Source organism: Mesoplodon densirostris, chromosome 8 (genome assembly GCF_025265405.1).
Source record: "Mesoplodon densirostris isolate mMesDen1 chromosome 8, mMesDen1 primary haplotype, whole genome shotgun sequence".
Taxonomy (NCBI): Eukaryota; Metazoa; Chordata; class Mammalia; order Artiodactyla; family Ziphiidae; genus Mesoplodon; species Mesoplodon densirostris.
The window spans coordinates 11,662,207-11,686,543 of record NC_082668.1 but is presented as its reverse complement, the minus strand read 5'-3'; the positions used below and the strand labels follow the sequence as shown (position 1 = coordinate 11,686,543).

Genomic DNA, 24,337 nt, shown 5'->3' with positions numbered 1-24,337 from the left:
TAGAATATGGTACGGATCACGTTTACTTCAGAGACTTGTTTTGCATTTGGGCCAGTTAATCTCTCTGTTCCTTTGCCAAGGGCTACATTCCCAACCTTAGTCAACTGCCTGGCAAATGCATGCTTTCAGTCACCAGGACAACCAGACAATAGAATGTCAGTCCAAATCAATCACTATTATTGAGCCTTAGATGAAGCTAAACAGTGGATGAGTAGTGTTCATGCTAGAGGTGTTGCTCTGGTGTTGATGCTATCCCTAAACCATTGATAATCCTTACATTGATAGTTCTTACTTCATATCAAGACAAGTAAATAAAACTTCTTAATATTCAGTTCTAAATGAAGTATCAGACCAACTTGCCCATTCTCCTCCCTTGCTCACCTCTGTGTTTATTCTTGTTATATTCTGAAAAACGTAAAAAAATCTCTCCCTGTAGGGAGAGAAACATAAACCTTTGGTAATTTTTCCTTCTTGGCAAGCTTGCTTATCAGTTTCATACTGTCTTAGGGAATGAGAATGCTTTGCTTTAAGAGACTTCACAAATTAAGTTTAGAACAAATGGAACCAAAACGTTGGTGGGAATTTTTTTTTAATACCATTTTAGAAAATGGTTCTAAAGTTTATCCAAAAGCTCAAAAAAAGTAAAACTAGCTGGAAAGAATTTATAAAGCAAGGAGTAAATAGGATTGGCTCTAGTAGATACTAAATGTGTGCCTGTGTTTATAGGCAGTAATTTGCAATGTAAACTTGAAGTAATTAATTACAGTAATCTGAAGCTAGTGCAGGGCCTAGTAGACTAGATCTGTAGACTAGAACCTGAGATATACTATAATCCTTATGTATATTAAATATGTATATGAAGTTATTATAAAATAAATTAAGTTCAGCAGTCTGCTGTGGAAGGAATTTGTTATTCAGTAAATGGAGAATCAATTAGAATGTTAACTGACATGGTACACCAAAATAAATTTAAGAAAAATTTTAGAGTTAGGAAGCCATAAAAATATAGAAAATAGTCTCAAAGTATTTCCCTACAAGATACTTATTAATCTTAAGGGGAAAAATAGTGACTTTACTGTGGAGAAATCTGGCCTATATTGTTATAACCAAGTGATTAAAGTTAACATCACCAGGAATGGGACAAACTGACATCATGTGCTTCCTGATATGATGCACTGGGAAGGATACAACATCACTTATGTGGTATTCCTTCCCAAAATGCATAACATAACTTTAATTATGAGGAACCTAAATTAAGGAACGTACTATAAAATAACTGACTTGTACTCTTCAGAGATGTCAAGGTCATTAAAGACAAAAACAGAGTAAGGAACGGTTCCCGATTAAAGGAGACAAGAGGGCTTCCCTGGTGGCGCAGTGGTTGAGAGTCCGCCTGCCGATGCAGGGGACACGGGTTCGTGCCCCGATCCCGGAGGATCCCACATGCCGCGGAGCGGCTGGGCCCGCGAGCCATGGCCGCGGAGCCTGTGTGTCCGGAGCCTGTGCTCCGCAACGGGAGAGGCCACAGCAGTGAGAGGCCCGCGTACAGCAAAAAAAAAAAAAAAAAAAAAAAAAGAGACAAGACAGTTATGGATACTGTACCAGGAGAACTTTTTCCATTTGCTGTTAAGGATACTGTTAAGATAATGGTTAGTCTGTGGATTAGATAGTAATAGTATAAAGTGTTAATTTCCTGATTTTGATAATTGTGTTACGGTTATAGGAAAATGTCCTCATTTTTAGGAGATACACATTTAGAGGTAAAAGGTTCATGTCTGTAATTTAAATGGTTCCAAAACTTTTTTTGGAGACAGAATGATAAAGCAAATGTTAATCTTAGAGACTCTAGGTAAAAGTTTCATGTCTGTAATTTAAATGGTTCCAAAACTTTTTTTGGAGAGAGAATGATAAAGCAAATGTTAATCTTAGAGACTCTAGGTAAACAATACATGGGACTTCTTTCCACTACAATTGCAACTTTTCTGTAAAACAGATTATTTCATAACTAAAAGGCAGGCAAAACTAAATGGTAATGTTTAAGGTTAGCTGACTACATATTTAACATTTAAACGTGTGGAGACTTTATAGACTAAAAGCAATGGAAGAAATCACAAAAGTAAAAATTGGCAAATTTAGCTAAAACATGGAAACTTACTAAAGACATAGAATACAAAATTGAAAGAGCAGTACAGGGTAATTTACATATGTCATCTTAGTTTGATAAAATAGGGCAGTTGATAATCTTTCTCCAAATTACTTGTCCCTTTGCTAATATACTAAATCTTACATTTATAAAGCTGTTTATAATTTATAAAGCACATTCATGAATAGATGTGTTTAGGAGGTGGGGGGCAGCTTAGCAAGCTCATACTCCTTACTGAAGAAAGGGGGGGGAAGACTCCCTCTCCTGGGAAAACCACAAAACACACACACAACACACAAAACACACAGCTGTTTGGACTAAGAATGGATGCCTAACCCTAGGGGCCAGGGACTAATCAGATCCTCTCTTACGAAATTGAATTAAGGTTCACAGAGGCTGGATTGAAAAGATGAATCACTTAACCAAAAAGGCAGTATGTAGTTGGGCCATGTGAAGTCTTAACAAGAAAACAGGGAAAAAGAAATTGTACTAAGATAAGCAAGAGCAGGGATTAGACATAGTATGAGAAGCAAAAGTGATAAACTATGTGTTTGCAGGGGGCGGGGTGTGGAGAAGGACTTTGGAAACAGGTAATCAGACTGCCTAGGTCCCAGATGGCTTCCTGTTTGCAGCGCAGGTTCCCATGTTTTAAGTGTTACTGTTCACTTTGCATAAACTTGTTTTATCTGATCAAATGTGGCTGAGTTTTGGTTCTTTGCAACCTACATGGAATGCAATTCTGACGTTAGAGACATTAAATAAAACAAGGCATGAGAGTGTGCTGTGAGTTGTATATACTGACTTTTACCATAGGTGTCTGAATTAGATCTGCTGGTCTCCTTCACAACTCACAAACACTTGCAGTTAAGGTTTATTGCTATTTCCACTTCATTTAATTTCTCTCTAGTATCCTAAATATTTTCTTCTTTTATCTTTTCTATTTCTTTGTAATTATCAGTTATTTTGAAAAGTGTTACTCTCTCCCTGAAACTTGAACTATGGTACTTTTCTCCTTCATTCTCAAGTGAATGGGTATGTATAATAAATTGGCCCTTAGGTAGTCCTCACTCTTGGAAAGTTCTTCCTGCAGGGAAAGGCTTCTTTCATTTTATGTTCATCTCTCTGTTGTTATTCCCCATGCACATTATAACACAGACTTCAAAAACAGGCTTTTATTTATTATACTATTTAAATCATTATTATTCTTGGATGCTGGGATGGTATCATAGTAAGTCCACGTTGCACGTAATTCAGGCATCGGCAAGCTTTTTCTATAAAGAGCCAGGTAGTAAATATTAGGCTTTTGTATCATACAGTCTCTGTTGCAACTACCTAGCAAAGCAGCCCTAGACAATAGATAAACAAGCAGACATCGCTGTGTTCCAGTGAAACTTCAGCTGTAAACACAGGCTGTAGGCCAGATTTAGCCTGGGAGGTGTAATTTGCTAACCTTTGGCCTAAATTTGATTTGAGAATTTGGATCAGTGAATTTATTACTTCTGCGTAAGTTGGTAAGCTGAATGTTCTAGGTCAGCATGTATATTTTAGATGGAACGAAGGGGAAAAAAAGATAATTTCTACTGTATATATATTTCAGGGCTGTTAGGAAGTTGCTTCCACCCATGCACCAGATATTTATTTAGTGTCTGCTCTATGTTTGGCAGGCACTGAGAATACAGATAGTGGGGAATCGGAGAGAAGGTTCCTGCCACGTGAAATTTACATTTAGAAGTTGTGAGATAAAGGTCTGTGAAAATAAATAATACATTGTGATAACATGTATATGAGTTTTGGTGTGGGGAATGTTACCCCTTTGGAATGGGTGGTCAGGAAAGACTTTATGAGGGGGCCTTTGTGGCTGGAAAGAGCGATGATGTAAGATGAGTTTGCAGAGTTAATCAGGCGTGAGATCCTATGGGGCCCAAACAGGTGGTGATGAAGGATTTGATTCTTAGGCTAAGGAAGCCATTATAAGGTAGTTCATGCTTAAATTAAAAAACAACAACAACAAACTAGGATTAAATAAATTGGATTTGATGTCTCATAAATCTGATATTCCCTCACATACCCAAATTATCTGTCTGGTTCACAAAGGCTCTGGTGTCTCGGTGACATACACATACAGCTTGTGCATGCCTGTTTTCAATGACTCAGTTGCATATGTTCTAATTCTTGCTAAAACATTTTTTAAAACCAAATTTTAAGATGGAATATACCATACAGTCTTCAAAAGATGTAAATAATTGCAGGACTATCTGTTTCTTTGCAAAAGGCATATGGATAGTGTTATTTCTTTAAGCACTATTAATGAGAATAAATCCTTTATAGATAGGTCATCACTGAGAAATACCTGTCAGCTGTTGACCTAGAAATACTAGCATAGTCGTGCTCATGTAGACTTGGGTGAGTGTAGAAAATTTTAATCATGTACTTGTTTTTTCAGTATTTAACTTAAATCATGACATATATATGAGATATTGTTTCTGATTGTTAATTTTTAGGACAAAATAAGGCAAAAACCCCCCCAAAAACCCTTGTTTTCCCTTTTAGGGAAAAATGTTATGTTGCTGATAGAATTTGTGTAGGTCTATCATAACTCTCCAGAGAGCTTCTAATGTTAATATTTATTTCTGCTAAATTTTTCTTTCTGCTTCCAAAAAGTGGATGTTAGTTACTTGCTCATGAATTTTTCAGTTCTTTAAGTTTCCTTCTTTTTTTTTTTTTCAGTACGTGGGCCTCTCACTGTTGTGGCCTCTCCTGTTGCGGAGCACAGGCTCCGGACGTGCAGGCTCAGCAGCCATGGCTCACGGGCCCAGCCGCTCCGCGGCATGTGGGATCTTCCCGGACGGGGACACGAACCCGTGTCCCCTGCATCGGCAGGCAGACTCTCAACCACTGTGCCACCAGGGAAGCCCTAAGTCTCCTATTTGTTCCTATATTTTATGGGCAGTACTGTTAACTGCTATAATTATATCTAACAGAAGAAGGCACTCCATCTCTCTACTAAGGAGAGAAAGGACAGAAAGGAGTCTGAACTCTAGTTGATGTGTATAGGTTGGCTTAATGAAAAAAGTTTCTCTACTTCCAGAGAATCTTTCTGTCCTTTCCTTATTTTTATATCTTTGGACCTAGAGGTTGCAAGCAGGGTCATGTCATATTGTTTATTCTTTGTATCTCTTTTGTGAAAATAAGGGGTTGTCTGAATCTTAAAGGTAAGTATCCATTCCAGCAAGTTTCCACTCTATTTTGTTGTCCCTGAGAGGATTATAAAAGTGTAACATGTTATCTCTATTCATATCTATTTGTCTGATGCAACACTGTTTTCTTACTCTTCTTTTTATATGTGAGTAATTGAGAATTAGTATGGATGTTCCCTATTCTGGTGTTCATAATTGAGTTTGTGAAACTGCCTGCACTGCATGTATTTACTATCATGATTTAGGTTCGGTGCTGCATAGCTTTCAGCTGCCCTTCTAGCTCTGTCTCCAAGCACCTGGTTTGTCTGGATACACAAATGGGTTTTCTTGCTTCCTGGCTTCTGGGGTGGTGGTGGGGGGCGTTCAGCTGATGGAGAACATTGTCAGCAGACCAAAGAAAGGAAGGAGGGAAAGGTTAAGATAAATTTACTTCCTTAACTTCTTTCATGTGGGATTTCTGTAGCCTGGCTGCCTCCTTTCATTGAAGGTCAAAACTCCCATCAAATAGCCCTCTTAGTTTTAAGGTTGCCAACCACTTCCTCTCCTCCTACCTTCACTGCCAGTGGGTGGTGGTAGGTCCTCCTGTTGCTAACCCTGGGACACTATACTCTCACTTGTGATTTCCTTACAGCCTACCTACACTTTAAACAGTCTCTATTAAACTTCTCAAATTACCCAAATTGAGTGTGCCATCTCTTTCCTAAGGCAACCCTGACTGATAAATATACTTTAAAGTATTTTAGATTCTGTCAGTGGTTATTGTGATTGCAATCCTAAGTGGATTAGCACTAGAATAAGGGAAAAAATTATTCTGACAGTTTCATGAACTTATTCTGTTGGTTGATGTGTGATTTTATTTTTAATTCCTCCATAAGATCTGGTTTTGGGTAGTATCGGCCTGGTTACTGAGCACTTAATATGGCACAACCCATTGTTTTAAGCATTGTGGGGAATTCAGAAGTAGGTGAGACACATGCTCAGTAATTCTAATAAAAAGGAGTTTGTGGTAAGTTTCATGTGAGAATTACAAGTGCTATAGTAGTTCAGAGAGGTTGATTGTTCCATTAAGACCACTTTGATTCCATCTGCAGCAGGACTGAAGAGAGACCTACAGTTTCCTGTGTTTCTGGTAAGGCCTGTATTTCCCAGTCCTTGCTTACTTCATCACCCCATAACACACCAATGCAAACCACATAAGATACCAGGCCCCAAAGTAAGAATAACTAATACTATTTAAAATTCACTTATATATACCTGTTCTGAGTAGACAACATATTAACTCATTTAACCCTTCCAACATCTCAGTGAAGCAGGTTCTCTTACCTGAGTTGGAATTCACATTAAGGCAGTCTGATTTCCTAGTCTAGGCTCATAACTACCATACCTACAATATTATTCTCTAATTAAAACTATCCACCTCTCCAGAGAGATCATCAAAACGAATCCATCATATATGCAGCCCTTTCAAATGATGACTTTTAGGTATCCTCGTTGCTCCTCAGTGATGTTTCAAGGCCTGCAGCCCTGTGTTCCTCTTGCCAGTAGCATTTATCACTTGCTCTGTCATCCTGTTGCAGTCATACCAGTTAGCCCCCCTCATTCAGTATAGATTTCAGCACTTCACGTAGTGAGTGTCTTTCTTCCACTAGTGTTAGTCATTTCTGCCAATCCCAGTGTCTACACAGATAACTCAGCCTCTGGAATTCTTTGACTTATTATGTCCAGTAATCCTTCCTTCTGTTTTAGACTTTATTTATCAGTAACTGTATTACTTCTCAGATTTCAAGTGTAAGCATCCTGTTCTCTGACCATCACTGCTTCTCTCTTCCCAGCTCATTTCCTCTAATTTCTTACTCCAGCAGTTCTGGGACAACCTTAAGAGACCTCCAGTCCACTGACGCTAAATTTCTTTGTTGTGTATCATCCTTACTGTGTTTTCATTTTTCTTAACCTAGCTTTTATTCTGTGGTCTGTTGTTAAAACCACTCACTTTAACTCCTGTTGTATTTTAAACAGGATTAAAGCCAATACTCTACCTACTTTGTACCTAAACAACCAGATGAGACTGGTGGAAAACACACCACTGTCTAGTTTCTGACTGACTAGTTTCACTTTAAATACTTATGACCTCAAAACCTTAGTGCTGCCTGCAGTTTTAGTTGGTTCACTCTCCCATTTTTCTTCAGCTCTGAAGAACCCTCCCTTTTCAGTTGATGGTGTTTATTATTTTACTTTAAAAGAAAAAAAAAAAACAAAACAAACATGGAGAAAGGAGAACTTTATACTTTCCTATCAGCAGATCTACAAACCTGAAAGAGCAGTTTCAGGAGAATGGTAGGAGCAGAAGCCAACTTTTCAGGGACTAAAATGTGAATGGATCCAAAGAGATAGAGGCTGTGACATTTTCCCAGATGTATCTCTGGAACACTGTCTTTATTTAATGACTCTTGCTCAAGAAAAGGTTTAGTGGCTAAGTAAACTTGAGAAGTGCTGAAAACTATATATAGTATTTATATGGAAAGGAAGTTTCCATTTGCTGGCCTAGATTTTACTAAAGCATTGGTTTTCAAACTTTGGCCTATTTCACAGTCACCTGAAGGGCTTGATTGATGGGTAGCACCTCCAGAGGTTCTGATTTCACAGGTCTTGGGTGGCTTCTAAAAAATTGCATTTACAACAAGGTTTTAGGTGACACTGATGCTGCCAGTCCAGGAAATTGGGGAATCCCATTTTGAGAGTCACTTCACTTGAGTAAGAATTCAGCTGCCAAGAGTGGCAGGTATAGTTAGGATTTTGAGCAATATAGCAAATAGCTATTGTGGGATAGCATAGTCAGAAGAAATAAGAGCTGACTAACAACATGATGGAACTTTGATAGTAAGATAGCAGGAATTTGTAGTGGACCCAAGCAGTGAGTTTTAATTATTTTCTCTAGCAGTTTGACCTGTCAGAGCGAAGGATCAGAACCACCAGTAGTTGGTACAGAATTTTGAGTGACTCCTACAGGCTGCTAATGGCAAATATCTATGAAATTTATCATCAAGCACTCCATCTTTGCTTTGTATTCCCATGTTGAGTGCCAAGACAATAACTTTATGATCTGTCTTTAACCCATCTCCTTTTTATGTTTGTATCAATACGTTTATTATTTACTATTCATTCATTGTTTTTAGTTAAAAAAATTGTATATGTTAGTTAATAGGGGTTTTGGAATACAAAGACTAAATGTCATGAAGTGAACTAAACTAATTCTGTCAATTACAGTTAGTAAGTCTTTGAGCAAATTTCTCTTGTTTTCTCACTTGGGAATTTTTAAAATAAAAGAATTAGAAACTACCAGTTCTCGCTTTACGAATGTAATTGTAAAGCCACAGAATCTTTTCCTGAGGAGAGTCTCATGTGGGTTTTTTTTTTAATATTTTAATTTTATTGGAGTATAATTGATTTACAACGTTGTGTTAGTTTCAGGTGTACAGCAAAGTGATTCAGTTATACATATGCGTATATTCATTCTTTTTTAGATTCTTTTCTCATATAGGTTATCATACAATATTGAGTAGAGTTCCCTGTGCCATACAGTAGGTCCTTGTTGGTTATCTATCTTATATATAGTAATGTGTGTCTGTTTATCCCAAGCTCCTGATTTATCCTCCCCCCTTAACCATTAGTTTGTTTTCAATATTTGTAAGTCTGTTTCTGTTTTGTAAATAACTTCATTTGCATATTTAAAAATTAGATTCCACATATGAGTGATATCACATATTTGTCTTTCTCCGTCTGACTTCACTTAGTATGATAATCTCTAGGTCCACCCATGTTGCTGCAAATGGCATTATTTCATTCTTTTTTATGGCTGAATAGTATTCCATTGTATATATATACCACATGTTCTTGATCCATTCCTCTGTTGATGGACATTTAGGTTGCTTCCATGTCTTGGCTGTTGTAAATAGTGCTGCAGTGAACATTGGGGTGCATGTTTCCTTTTGGATCATGTGGTTTTTTAAAAGTAGCTAAAAATCTATTGGAGAAGCTGGCCCTCTACAGGGTTTATATAGTATTTCTAGCGTAAGTTGCATTGCCATTCCTGGGTATCTGAACTTCTTGGGCTTTGCCACTGAAATGTTTTTATAATGAGATTGTGCCTTCACCTAGGCCTCACTTGTGTCAGTTGTACTGCCTTAATGACTTTGTAGTATCTGTACTGAGCCTAGAGTAGGAAGGAACCACAAGAAATTCTATTTTGAACATGCTTGGGGTACATAATAAAAGAGGAAAAGGGTGAATCCTTTTTTCCTGTCTTTATTTCTCTCTTACCCACTTCAGTGAGGAGGTAAGCTTGAGAAGGGCGCTACCTTTCTGTCTGATTTCTCAAATCTTTGTCAGGCTTTTGAAGTTAGATACTGCCTTCTTTTCAGTGTTACAACTGGTTATTCTTTAAAGTAATATAATTTTGGAAACTTGTGGATGTGTTTTTATAGCATTACTGAGGAATAATTAATTATAATAAATTGTGTATATTTAAAGTGTACAATTTGAGTTTTGACATATGTTAAACCATCATTACAGTAACAAGATAACATACATTTTCATCACCCCCAAGAGTTTTTTGTGCCCCTTTGTAATGCTTCTCCTGATCTGCTTTCCATCACCATAGATAAGTTTACATTTTCTAAGATTTTAAATGAATGGAATTACATAGTATGTACTTTGTAGGGGATGGTTCTGAGGTCTGTCAATCAGCATAATTGTCTTGAGGTTTATGCACGCAGTTTCTTGTGTCAATAATTTGTTCATTTTTATTGCTGGATAGTATCTTACTTGGATATTCCACAATTAATCCATTTACCTGTTGATAGACATTTGGGTTGTTTTCCATTTGGAGTTACTAGCAGTAAAGCTGCTGTGAACATTTGTGTACAAATCTCAGTATGGACACGTGCCTTTATATTTCTTGAATAAATACTTAGAAGTAGGATGGCTGGGTCATATCATAGGTATATGTTTAACTTTTAAGAAACTACCAACTGTCTTCCAAACTGGTTGTACCACTTTTACATTCTTGAGAGTTCTAGTTGTTCCACATTCTCACCAGCACATGATATGGTCAGTCTTTTTTTCTTTTCCTGGCTAGAACCGTTATTATTTCAGAAATAACCATCCAGTGTAACTTGAGGTGGTTAGAATAGTTATTTCTGGATGGCTGTAATAAATATTTGTCAAAACACCAAGTATCTCAATAATCATACACTTACTTCATAAGAACTTCCAAAAGTTCTTATGTATCAAAAAAAATTACAAATGGCACAAGAGAGTTAATGGTCTATAGAGGAGAGAAGGAAAATTATTCTAGGGGAAATTCTGATGAAGCATTTTCTCCAGTGCATTTTTGATTAACATAGTTCGTGAAAAAAGCCTTGCTTTGCCTTCCTTTAGTCTTTTTTGTTTTTGGCCATTCTAGTGGTATGTATGGGTGTCTGTGTAGTGGGGTCTCAAGTGTTTTTTAAATTTGCATTTTCTATATGACTAATGATGTTGGGATGCTTATTTGCCATTTGTATATCTTCTTTGGTGAAGTGGCCAACTTTTCTGCCCACTCTTAAAAAAATACTGATTTGGGGTCTGTTTTATCACTGAGTTTTAAGAATTCAAGGTTTTATACATTTTGTAACTACCTTTTTTCAGTTGGTGGCTTGCCTTTTCATTTAATTTTTTTGAAAAGCAACAGTTGTAAATTTTGATGAAGCCCACCTTATAAATTTTTTCTTTATAGTTCTCTTTATGCTTTGTGTCTTATTTGAGTTCTGCATCATTTCATTTCTTTGATTTTACTGAAAACTTAAATAATCTCAGATTCTCATTTTTTAGTCATTAGGGGAAAAAAGCATAGGAGGTAATTATAAAGCTAGAGTTGTATCTGCCTTGTATTTGTGTTATGTTTTACTTTAATAGCATATTACTTATGATTCTAGTACTTTTTATTTGTTCTTTTTGGTTGATTTTTAAACTTGTCAAGGATTCAGGAAATTGCCACTCACTGGTCTAATTCCTTTGTTTTACGGGGTGAAGGAACTGAGGTTCATAAAGATTACATGACTTTGCTAATTGTTTACAGTGTATGATTATTTTAAGACCAAACAATCTGAGGTCCTCTTAAATGCCATTTCACTGTTTGTTTCCCTGTGAGGAGCTGTTCTTTGTGACACTGTTGATAAGATTTTACTGCATGCTGTAACATTAAAATAAATTTAGTTCCTTCATTTGTTGCTTCTTCATTGATCATTGTGATAAATATCCTCATTGAAAGCAATATTATTAAAATTAAGTAGGTTATCTTTCTGAGAGAATCTTAATTATCTTAAAATTTCGTTAAGTTAAGATGTCGAATTTAACACTTTTGTTTTTTTAATTCTTTCCAAAGGTCTGTAAACAGATTTGGCTAGGATTATTTGATGATAGATCTTCAGCAATTCCAGACTTCAGGGATCCACAAAAAGTGAAAGAGTTCCTACAAGAAAAATATGAAAAGAAAAGATGGTGAGTGAATAGTTTGTGTTTAGAGCAAAGCCTCCCCAAATCACATTAATTATGGGTAAGATTAGTATAACAGGAAGGAAGGAAGGAAATAAGAAGGTAGGTAGGTAGGTAGGGAATAAGGAAATAGGTAGAACTCATTATACTTTAGCTTTTTATTGAATTTGATTTCCACAGACCTTTACGTCTGCTTTATCTTAACTCATCTGTGCCTAGCAGTAGCCTGTTTCTTATCACCAGGCCTCCTACCCTTTTTGGGGAAGTTAGGGATTCTTCCTTCTAAACCTTCTCTATCCCTGTTAGCTTCTCTAGACATTTTAGTCTTATAAAGCCTCCTTTCTTAAAATCTTCCTTCATTTAGCAAGTGTTTATTTACTATCTTTTATATACTAGGCACTATGCTAAAGCACTCATGAAGCAATCTATTCATTCACTTAATTGCATGTTGTAGTAATTCTTTGCTCAAAATATCACTCACTGCCCAACCAAGAAGTCATTTTACTCTACCTGTTTAAGAAGGAAGATTTTATACCTTTTTAACTAAATCTGTCAGATGTTAATTTTTAAAAAGGAATTAAAACAGGTATGTATTGGCTAGTAAGCCTTTTAAAGCAGAGGAGGGGGTATATTCGTAGAACTAGTAGTGTTCAATTACTTTGAGCTCTTCATTTTTACCTGTATGAGTACAATTTAAGTCAGTTTACTGAGACTCAATGATGAATTCTTGGTTGTTTCTTTATCAATATTCAGTAGTGTATATTTTCCTTCTTGGGACATTAAGAAGATGAGAGAGAGAGTCACAAATAGAAGGAATAGGTAATGAGGAAGTACATGGCCTCTTGTTTCCCTGAGGAGCTGTATTTGAACCCAGAGAATACCTTCAAGAGCTTGTTTTGGTTGAGGGAATACTTACCATGGTTATGAGTGAGATATCTCTACCTTCATTAGGTGAGCATAGTAGAAAGAAGTGGCTCTGATTTGTATGTTCTGTGAACTTTGTATTCTTACTGTTCCCTAGAGGAGACTAATTTTTGCCAGGGCTATATATTCAGCGTTACTAGAAACATTAAGTATGAATATAGAAGAAAACATATCAGTAAGATTTTAGTTCAGGAAAGAAAAAACTTAGAAGATGCGGTGATAGTAAAAACATGGTGCCATAAATGATTCTCTTAAAATGAAGTGTATAATTATCTTTTTATCATTTTAGTTCTTAATTTCTTAGACCTTTTCCTAGACCCTTTTCTGTAGTTAAGACATTTCTACTTGATAGCCTTGGCCTAATTTTTGATTTTCCCAACAGTTTTACTTTTATCAGCTCAGAGTTAGTTTGAATAGGACTTATCTGGGATTTCAGATAGTTTAGCTTCAACTAGTAAGAGAAAAGTGTGTGTGAATAAGGTTTATAGAATTAAAACCAGGAACCCCCCCACATTAATAATAACAACAACAAAATAAAAATAATTCATTCAAACAGTAAGCAAATAATTGTAAACCTCCAATAATTGTAAACCTTCAATAATTATAATTTGTGTTATCTTTTCTGTCCTGAGAAACAGGATAGTTAATAAGAGTAATACAAATACAAACTTCAGTTGGTGGGTAGGGGAGAGGGAGTGACCAACATTCAGCTAGGCTGGGACCTGTGCATTTTAAACTCACACTCCTGCATACCTGCATACCTGTGATGTGTAACTAGAGTGGTGCAGTGGTTTTTTGTTTTTTTTTTTTCCGGTATGCGGGCCTCCCACCACCGCGGCCTCTCCCGTAGCGGAGCACAGGCTCCGGATGCGCAGGCCCAGCAGCCATGGCCCAAGGGGCCAGCTGTGCCGCGGCATGTGGGATCCTCCCAAACCGGGGCACGAACCCGCGCCCCCTGCATCGGCAGGCGGACCCCCAACCACTGCGCCACCAGGGAAGCCCCTGGTGCAGTGGGTTTTTAACAGGACATAAGCACTATCCAACTGCAGTCTCCCTAAAAAGCCTCACTGGGCAACTATACTTAAAACATTGAGACTGTTGCTGTCATCTAAAGGGATTTTTTTTTTTTTTTTTTGGCGGTACGCGGGCCTCTCACTGTTGTGGCCTCTCCCGTTGCGAAGCACAGGCTCCGGACGCGCAGGCTCAGCGGCCATGGCTCACGGGCCCAGCCGCTCCGCGGCATGTGGGATCCTCCCGGACCGGGGCACGAACCCGTGTCCCCTGCACCCCTGCATTGGCAGGCGGACTCTCAACCACTGCGCCACCAGGGAAGCCCCCTAAAGGGATTTTGAAATTGTTCTTTTAACCAGTTTTCAGACTCAATTCCTGTGCTATACGTGCTTAGCTGTTCTACTTTTAGTTAAGCAAGCCTTTGAGCCAAAGACTATTATCTGATTTTATCCTTTAATAAGACTTGGCTATACTCAGAAATTGGCATTATCACTGATAGGCCAAATTATGGGAAAGTGTGACTTCCTGTTTTCTCCCATACGCTGGAAAAAACAAAGCAGTTTTATTGTTCGTGATTATTATATAATTTGATAATAGCCAACACTTGTGTAGCTAACACCTGTACCAGAAAACTGTTCTAAGTACTTCATAAATGTTAACTTGTTTATACCTCATAACAACCATATGTCAGTGTTTTAGAAGAAAATTTGGATGCACAGAGAGTTGAAGTAGTTTGCCCTATGTTTCATAGCTATCGAGTGATGGAGTTGGGATTTGAACTCAGATTCTAGAACAGAGTAGAAAAGCTCTGTTTTTCTACTTCTCCCACCTGTGTGATACGGGGAAGGAGGGTAGGTAGAACAAACCCCAGAAATACAGAGAGCAAAAGCTCGCACATAATCCCAGCTCTGGAGATTAGCGTTGCCAATATTTGGGCATTATATTCTTACTACCTCTCTTTCCTTCCTTTACTCCCTTGATCCCGTGAATTCTTACATGTCTGAGATCAAACGTGAAAGACCTGTAAAGTCTTACGGACATCTTTGCATGTCAAGACAGAGTAGCTATGTATTATTCTATTATATAGATGTTAGTATAATCCTTTTAAGCATTTTTCTCCTGGTGGATTTTGGTTTATTGTCCAATTTTTTGAAATTTTAAAGAGTGTTGTGATAACCTACGTATACATTTATGTGTATACAGTTAGTCAATTATTTCCTAAGGATAAGTTACTAGAAATGGTACTTCTGGGGCACAGTATACCTATTTATGTATTTTAATAGAGAGTAACACAGTTTGTAAAGTTTATACTCAGATCAAATGCGAATGTCATTTTAATTTACAGTTTTATTTGGTTACAAGTATTTTCATTTCTTTGTCTCCCTTGGTGAATTGCTTCTGTCCATTTAAAAGTTGGGTTGTTAATCTTATAGATTTGTAATAGACCTTTATATTTTGGGCTACTAACTGTAATATAATAAATGTTTCTCCTTCCTTCTGCTCTGTTTTCAAACGTTATTTATGAGCGTATGATACTTTGGTTTTTATTAACTATCATCATGATGAACTACGAGTCCTCTTTTTTTAAAAAAGCATTTATTTAATATATTGTATTTATTAGGAAAACTGTAAGTAAATAATCGAAACAAGTTTTGTGGTTAGTCTTTATTACCCTTTCTCTGAACATTTTAATTAAGTGTAGTCTTAAGCTATCAGTTCTAAGACAGTTTTGAAATAAGATTAATATCAAAACAGTCTTGTACAAAATTAGAATTAAGCTTATAATTTTGAGCTTAGTGTTCCCTACATCTTCCTTAGTTAACTGGCCGTTTAACTTTTCATATGTTTTAGGTATGTCCCACCAGAACAAGCCAAAGTGGTGGCATCAGTTCATGCATCTATTTCAGGGTCCTCTGCCAGTAGCACAAGCAGCACACCTGAGGTCAAACCACTGAAATCTCTTTTAGGAGATTCAGCACCAGCACTGCATTTAAATAAGGGCACACCTAGTCAGGTGAGTAGTTTTTAAGTCTTTGTAGAGGCTTCTACTTAAGGAGGATTGAGTACCATGAATTTGGGAATTCATTAAGACAGTTGCATAACCTTGTATACCAGTAACATTATGTCCTAATGGTTTATAATACATTAAAAGATACTTGGTTAAGTGGTTGGAATGTGTCTATGTTTGTTCTTTTTGCTATTGCGAATGCTATTGTGAATACGAGTTTGTAAAGCTGTACAGGAACATTGTTATAACTATCAACATATATGTATCATACATATCATATAACATACAGTGGTAAAACATGAATCTGTGGTGACCATCAGAGTTAGAACAGTATGGCCTCTGTGTTATTCTTTTACAGGAAAGGATTTCTCAAGCATAGAATTTTTTCTCCATCCTGATTGTGAAGCATGTTTATCATTGAAACGCAGGTGGCTTTGCATTACATAGCGTATTCAAAAAACTGAAGTCTTTTCAGCAGTTGGTGTCTAGAGTTTATGCTTCTGTACTTCATGATAGCGAGCTGTGACAGATCTGTTACTGTGTGGCATTATAATGTCTGTCCTACACAAGAATGATTCTGAAGCATGGTACTATTTGAATTAAATTCCACCTTTTTAAATAATGCATATACTAGGGCATCTAGATAAGTTGCTCCACTTTCATCAAAGGTTTGAGTAGAAAATGAGAGAAGGGTAAAGTCAGTATATTGTAACTCTTCCCATGGATAAAAGATTTGTTCTATGAAAGCCTTATCATCATACTATCTTAGCAGTAAGTCTGTCTCGTGTCATGAGGTGTAACAACTGTTGAAATTTCCACTTTCATCAAAGGTTTGAGTAGAAAATGAAGAGAAGGATAAAGTCAGTATATTGTAACTCTTCCCATGGATAAAAAATTTGTTCTATGAAAGCCTTGTCATCATACTGTCTTAGCAGTAAGTCTGTCTCGTGTCATGAGGTGTAACAACTGTTGTAATAATATTTCATTGCTTTTGATTCTGTACTTAACATTGAAAGATAATATGGGAATAGATGTTGAAAATTTGTGCTTTTGAAAAAACATCAAAGAACTCAAAACTCTACAAATAGAAGATTATGTAATCTTTAAACTGTGTTTTAAGCTTGGTGAATTGGAAGTAGTGGTATAAAAATTCAGCAAGTCTGACTGGAAGCTCTTTATAGTTAATATGTGGTTTATAGTCTCCTGTTGTAGGTCGCTCTCAAGGGCAGCAGCAGGAAAAGAAGCAGTTTGACCTTTTAAGTGATCTTGGCTCAGACATCTTTGCTGCTCCAGCACCTCAGTCAACAGCTACAGCCAATTTTGCAAACTTTGCACATTTCAACAGTCATGCAGGTAAGTTTTTTTTCCAGCAGCTTTTGCCAGAGTGATTGAATAATCATCAAATTAAATGTACACTAATTTAAGAATTGATTTGGTCATTTTGAAGCAGTTTTATTTGATAATTTGAAACTTTGCTTTATGTTTTTTGCGTGTATGTATTTCACTGTTTTTTAAGCATAACAGAAGCCACTGCTTACTGAATTGATTTCCTATTTGTACTTCGGGATTTATTTTACCTTCTTTTATTCACCTATGAAATTGTGATGCTATCCCACTTATTTTTTTTCCTTTCAATTTCATGTCCTGGCTTATAGTTGGATAATAATGGTACAAAGTGTGTCATGTATATATGCATCCAGAAATGTGCCTTTTGAGATAGTTTGGAAAATTATAGAAAACCTGCTCTTCAGCCATATTTCTTTCTATCAAGCATTGAAGGAATTTTTTGTTTTAAATACCAGTGGAAACATTTTCTAAGAATATGCTACAGAAGAAGTTGTGGTGCGATTTATGTATGTTTGTGTGTGTGTGTGTGTTTGCTTTTCAAAAGGGATTCTAGGATGAGAATTTCTTTCAGGAGGGATTGTACTGAGAAGGGTAAGAAATCGGGAGGCTCACGCTGTTAGGGCTGTGGTAGGTTTCCATCTGCTTTACATTGACTGAGCCCAGAAGTCCAGAAGGAGGCTGAGGAGACTCTTCCCTTCATACTATAGGTGGGAAACTAGTTCCCTCTCTGAGCAGACAGGAGCCCTAGCTTCTGTCCCCCCTCTTGCTTTCGAATGGTGGCCAAAAGAGTTGGTGGAAGAGTCAGTGAATAGAGAGTGACCCTTCTGTAATTTATGAGTATTCTGCATTTATCTCAGTTTTAGGTTTATGGAAATGTAATTTGAAATGATGGAAAAGTAACTGCCAAACTCTTTTGTAAATTTTCAGCTTATTTCATGACTTATTTCATGTTTCCCTTGTGTGTGTGTTTTTGTTTTGTGTTTTTGTCTCTAAACACAATTTGTGAATATTTGCAAGTCAGGGAATTGATGTTACACTTTTCTGTGTAATCATATTAGCCAAAAATAGACAAGACAGTGCAGCTCCACAGACTAATTTATACCGTGATTACCCTCATACTTTTAATAACTCCCTTAAAATGGTTTTTGAAAATAATTGTCATTATTTAATCGTAGAAAATGTTAAAAGAGAGAGAAATGTATGATTTTATCAGATTGATAGAAGGTAGTAAATCTTAACTATTTTGTCTCTTTTCCACATATGGCAAAAATGGTAGGACGGATGTGTCTGTGAGGAAGTAGTTGAATAACCATGTAGATTAGGTCAGGTTGCCTGAGAGTAATAGTTTTTTAGCCTGAAGTTCTTTTGTATTTACAGATGACTACTCAGATCACTTTTATTACTTCATTTGATTGATCCCAGGAGCATAAAATATATATGGATATTGCAAGAACAAGCTAATAAAATTACTCATTTATTTTCCCTTCTAGTATAGTTGATGCCATCTTTCACATTTTACCTTAAGTAAGTTTTAAATCGGTGTCACGATTCAATCTGAAATGTCTTTTTCCAGAGCCTTTGCAAGCACTCTGAATTTTACTTTTCCATACATGGTTCATAGATAACAAAGTCATTGATAGCTGAGTTTTTGCCCTGAAATTATCATTAAAAAAAAAAATACATTAGGTGAAAATTTTCTCCTGAACACATTGATGTGACAAATGGAACTTTTACTAGCAAACAGTAATTATTCAGATACGCCAATCTGGCCAGCATTGTTTTAAAGAGAAAACTGTGCTTTTGCAGATGGTTCAATGGGTTAAAAGCCAGAAGTCTTTACCCTTCTTTATTTGAACATTCTGGCTGAGTTGGCGTGTGTGTGGATATGTGTCAGTGGTGGGGTCAGTATTATGTTCAGGAAAAGTCATCTTCTACAGAAATAGGCATGCAGTTAGAAACATAATTTACTACAGCATGTAATAGTTATTTTGCCTGGTAATAAATGTATCACAAAACCTGTGAACTGTAAACTGTAATTGATTCTGGCCACACCTTATATGAGGGATGTCAAACTCAGTTGCCTTGCCACCCAGTTAACACAAATGAATAATATAATGCAGTGCCCCTTTAAAGGGGGGATGGTCTATAATCTCCTGTTGCCACATGAAAATACAGGCTTAGGATTACTAAATACGCTGAAAACTTGTTATGTAATGTGAAATGCTCTCTTTTTAAATGTTAGGAATTAATGAAAATAAACTATCATATAGGTGAAACAAAGTCTGTTGGTTAGCTGAATTTGATGAGGGTTGCCTGTTTCCATCCTTTGGTCTCTACATTTTTTTCCCCTTTCTCATGAGTATCTGTTGCTCACCGAAGAGTAAAGACAACTCTTGGCAAGATTCAGGCTCATTAACTTGGTGCCTTAAATTCTAAATTCTGAGTTGACTCCTTTGTACTTTTTGAATAAGACTGTGTAAAAAACATCTTTATTATTTTGTCACATTCTTTTTAGTTTGGATTTCTTTGTGTAGAGATTGTTTGAGGTTCCAGATAGTAATTTTTGTTTATTGAATTTATTAGTGTTTAATTTCCGAAGTTGTGCTTATCAGTTTCATTCTGCAACACTTTACAAATTTAAAAAGTTACTATAATCAGTTATTGAAGACAGTAGATTCAGTGTCTACAAATAAAAACGGATAGAAGTATTACAAAACCCTGTCTTGCTATAGTGAATAGGTATTTGATGAGTGTGTTTGGTGCTCTGGTTGGAAAACATTGGGAAAATATAAATGTGATAAAATAGGCTTGCCCAACAAAATGGATTGCATTGAACTGATTTTTTTTCCCCTGATGATGTTTGAAACATGTTAAATGTAAAATTTTCCCATATGATGTTCTCTAAATATAAGTTAAATGTAGAATATGTATTATTACAGGCTACAGATATGTTCGAGGTTATAAGCCACAAACTAGCTTAGGGACCCAGTTCTTGTTTCTACAAGGGACAGATGTTTCATTTTTTGTTCCCAGCTGTACAGCTAAGTGTTCAAAAAACTTGGAAACTTGCATTTTGGAATATAATCCACTCTAAATTTGAGAATTTCCTATATCGTGTTCTCTATTCATTTGGTTTATAGTTACATTATCTATTTATTATCTATTTTGGCCTTAATAAACTTATTTTGTCTTTTAGTAGAATTTTCTTCTCTTTGGCTTAGTATTTCAAAGCTCTTAAGAAATTTATTTCTGTTGTTTCATAAGTTGTAGAATCATAGTGTTTGTTGGTTTTGCTAGTAGAGACCATCTAGCAAATCTTCTCATTTTGTTAATGAGAATACTGGTAGAGCCAGAACAATTGAGGGACTTGTCCAGTGGTTTACAGTTACTTATGTTAGGATGGAGTTCCCTGATTCTTATCTTAGATTCCCTTTTCACTAAACTGTACTTGCTTACTGGTGTTCTCAGCAATGCTAAATGGTAACTGTGTTTAAACTTATATTTAAACTGGTATAGTTATTCCTTTCAAAATATTTTTTAGGAAATTAATTTTTTAAATTTATTATTTATCTATTAGCATTTCTTCCATTATATTTCTTTTGGGGAAAGTAAAATTTCAGCCTGTAAAGAAGTTGAATTTTATCATATTAAGTAAAAACAGACAAAATATTGTAGGGAGTCCAGAATACAGAATTTATATTGTTAAGCAGTAAGCAGCCTTTTAATTTAGATTCTAGTGTATAGTGCTTAAGGGCCAGGTCAAATGTGTTTCAAAAAGGTTTTCAAGAACGCAGTGTGAGCAGTGACATGTGGGGATAGCACTCCACTCGTCAGAAGTGGTAGGTGCGAAGACACTAGAAGGGAAGAGGCACAGGTGTGTAGGAAAGGGGGGTTACTCTAGGTACATTCCTCCCCCGCCCCCGTCATATCCATTTAGATAGATAAAACAGCAATTACATGAAATACTGTTAAGTTTTCCTGATTTTCTTCCTAGAATAATGTTTTACTTTGTTAATGGAAAATTTTTTTGCTTAGTGACTTCTTTTGGTTTGTTTACAAGTAGAGTACATATTCTTTGAAAAAGCTTGGCGAACTCAGGCAAACAAAGAAGGAAATGATACCTACCTGAAATCTCACTACTTTGATTTAACTAAAATGCAGATTTTCTATGCACATGATGCCATGTTTAACGAAATTAGCAGATGAAAATGTATCTGGAATTTATAACCTATTTATCTTATTTACTTTGCTGTAAGTATTTTTGTATAGGGCTAAATATTCTTTTACATGCATTTTTTAAATGGCTGCATTATATTCCATTGTATGATGTTCCATAATATATTTAAGTGATCTCTCGTCGGCCATTTGAGTTTCTCAGTTTTTCATTATTATAAAAAACACATTGTTTAGCTGTTAGATTCAGCCATGCTCATTTGCAGTATTCTCTCTTTACCAAAACTACCTAGAATTGCCTGCAAAGGGTTTAAGTGGTTCACTCACTTTGTTGGTGACATATAATCTTTCTCCATCTTTTGGACATGATTTTCGTTCTTACCACTTAGCATTCCCTTTCCTGCATACCAACCACTTCTTATTCTTATCTTATCCTCTATAAAAAATCTTATCCAGCATCTGTTTTGGCCTTAAAAAAAGTCTTTTGAGTTATTTCGTTTTACTTACATATTTTAACTTCAGGGAAGCCTAGAATTTTGCTCTTAGGTTGGTGACCAGTTGGGAAATACCAGTTGGTCTTTTTCACTGGGTATGAGGTGCATTTATGCTATGATTTTTACGTTTTTATCCTTTCTTAAGTTTTAATATTTTTTTAAATGGCAGCCTCCTAATAAAATATGAGTATCTTCAATGTATTTGGTGATCATGTCCTTCTTTTTATACACTCGAGTTTTCTTTTTATACACTCGAGTTTTCTTTTTTTAAATATGCTATGGTGTGACATCATTGTAAACTCAAAAAGCAACCAAAAGATTTAATGTAATTAAGCCATCTTTGTATCATTATTTTAGATTCACATAACTGATGAATTACTTATCACTATTTTAAATCTGAATTTTCCAAATGTATCCTGTATCCTGCATCTCTATCTGCTTTAACTAAATATTTAGTGCTCTTACTTCAGAGTTTCCTTTAATAGAGGCACTTTACAGTACTATTCCTGAGGTCACTCAAAGGCCATTGTGTACAAATTTATCATTGTACAAAGCGTTTTTGGAAATTCCTGGATACCCTTTAATTAATTGCTTGAAGTTCGGTGAAATAAACACTGGTAGAATTTAAAATCAGATTTCTAAATGAATTTTCTTTAAAGTAAGTTGTGAGACATAGAAAGTTTCATAAAATTCTTAAATTCATTTATCATATTTTTCATTTATAATTTTCATATTCATTAACATATATTGTTCCTTACCATTTACAGCTCAGAATTCTGCAAATGCAGATTTTGCAAACTTTGATGCATTTGGACAGTCTAGTGGTTCGAGTAATTTTGGAGGTTTCCCCACAGCAAGCCACTCTTCTTTTCAGCCCCAATCTACAGGTAGAGCTCTCCAGCATTATGCTTAAATGTTTACTTCAAAAAATAAAAAACTCTCTAGAGGTAGTTTTGGAAAATTACCCTAAACTTAAATTCTGTGATTATCTGGTTCTAAAATAGTTCTGTCTTACAAAGCTCTGGGGAAACCTGAAATCTTTATATTTTTATTTGTTCGTTTGTTTTTCTGAATGCTAGTATTTTGTCTAATTCACATCTATTCTCCTTTTCCTGCACATGAATCTTCCTTAAATTTCTTAAGCACAGAAGTATTAAAGTACTTAGTATTAGGTTCACAAAACACATTACGATTTAGGCTCTGAATAAAGGAAGCTAGTTGATTGCTTCCATAGAACTAAAAACGTTAAGTAATTTTCAGGGCAACAAGCTTCAGAAAATAAATATTAGTAGTTGAGTAGATTATTTAACAATCACTTTAATAAACTTTAAATAGTTTTCTGTGCAGGAATTGGTCTTTAAACATTCAGTACTCTCCCATAAACTGTATTGTTTTCAGAAACTTATTGAACCTTTGTTTAGATCTTTGGCTGATTATTTTTTGTTCAACTTTTAACTCTATTGTCTTAAAGCCTTTTCTTTCAATTTTCTTTCTTCTTTTTTTTTTTTCTTTAAATTTCATCATTTACATAATATCTGGCTGTCCAGCATTTAGAATGCTTTCATCTAGCTGCAGTTTTGGTGAATTTACTTCAGCTTTTCCTCTCCAGGCTTCCAACAGTAAGTTCTGTTGTCAAGTAGGCATCTTTTACTAATTTGTATGTTTTGTGCTATATTTTTTAGGTTTTTCAATTATAGAATGTTAATCATCTTTTAACGATAATCCTTCAGAAATTCTCACTTTTACTCTCTCCACTATTGCTAAACTCAGAGAACACAGTAGTATACCATAACAGAGTTAGTTGATTTAATAATTCAGTTTTTATTAATTTGAAATAACTTTCTTCATACAGATTTTGAAAGCTCAGTATGTACTTTGTTCATCAGCTCCTTGTAACAGATCACAGTCTTTTAAACACAAACATTACTTAGTTTTAATCGAAAACAACTAGAGTTTAATTCCTGAAAGAAATATATTTGTTTTAGAATGCATAAAAAACTGATTGATGGAAAGTGTTCGTGGTTTTTTAAAAAATAGGGTGTAACCTTTCTGTTTCTGAAATACCTATAAGTGTGCTTTGCTCTCACTTTAATATATAAATATCTATATCTATATCTACTATCTTGATTGCTGAGACTAATGTTTAGGCATAAAGAACCAACATCAAAAGTGTAGCACCAAAAGTGTAGAATGAATATATACTGGTTTTAGTATTTTAGTAGTACCTTAGGGAGTACTCTAGAATACAGAACAGTCTTTAAAATCTTAGCAGGATAAAGTTGATGTAATAATTTTTTCCTTGAACTATATATTAGGGCATACTTTTGCTGAAGACATTGTGGTGTCATGTGTACATTAAATTATTATGTGGAATTAAGTAATAGCTCTTCAAGTAAAATAAGTCTAAAGCTCAAAAACCACCTTTTAAGAAATTTGGATCAAAATAGTACATTGTAAACATTTTAAATTTCTACCCTGGGATTTGTTTCAGCCAGGTCTCCCTTGGAAC

General features: G+C 35.6%; 1 protein-coding gene across 7 annotated transcripts in view; it reads left to right on the top strand.

The window, feature by feature from the left end:
* AGFG1 (ArfGAP with FG repeats 1) overlaps nucleotides 1-24,337 on the top strand; it is a 68,224-nt gene that overhangs the window by 30,053 nt on the left and 13,834 nt on the right. For 3 of the 7 annotated variants that reach the window (XM_060106578.1, XM_060106579.1, XM_060106577.1), the window contains exons 3-7: nucleotides 11,762-11,877; nucleotides 15,658-15,820; nucleotides 17,014-17,167; nucleotides 22,596-22,715; nucleotides 23,376-23,447. In XM_060106578.1, coding sequence (XP_059962561.1) covers nucleotides 11,762-11,877; nucleotides 15,658-15,820; nucleotides 17,014-17,167; nucleotides 22,596-22,715; nucleotides 23,376-23,447 — 625 coding nt within the window. The remainder of the gene's footprint in view (nucleotides 1-11,761; nucleotides 11,878-15,657; nucleotides 15,821-17,013; nucleotides 17,168-22,595; nucleotides 22,716-23,375; nucleotides 23,448-24,337) is intronic. The other 4 variants (XM_060106581.1, XM_060106580.1, XM_060106584.1 and 1 more) reach the window with 2 other exon arrangements.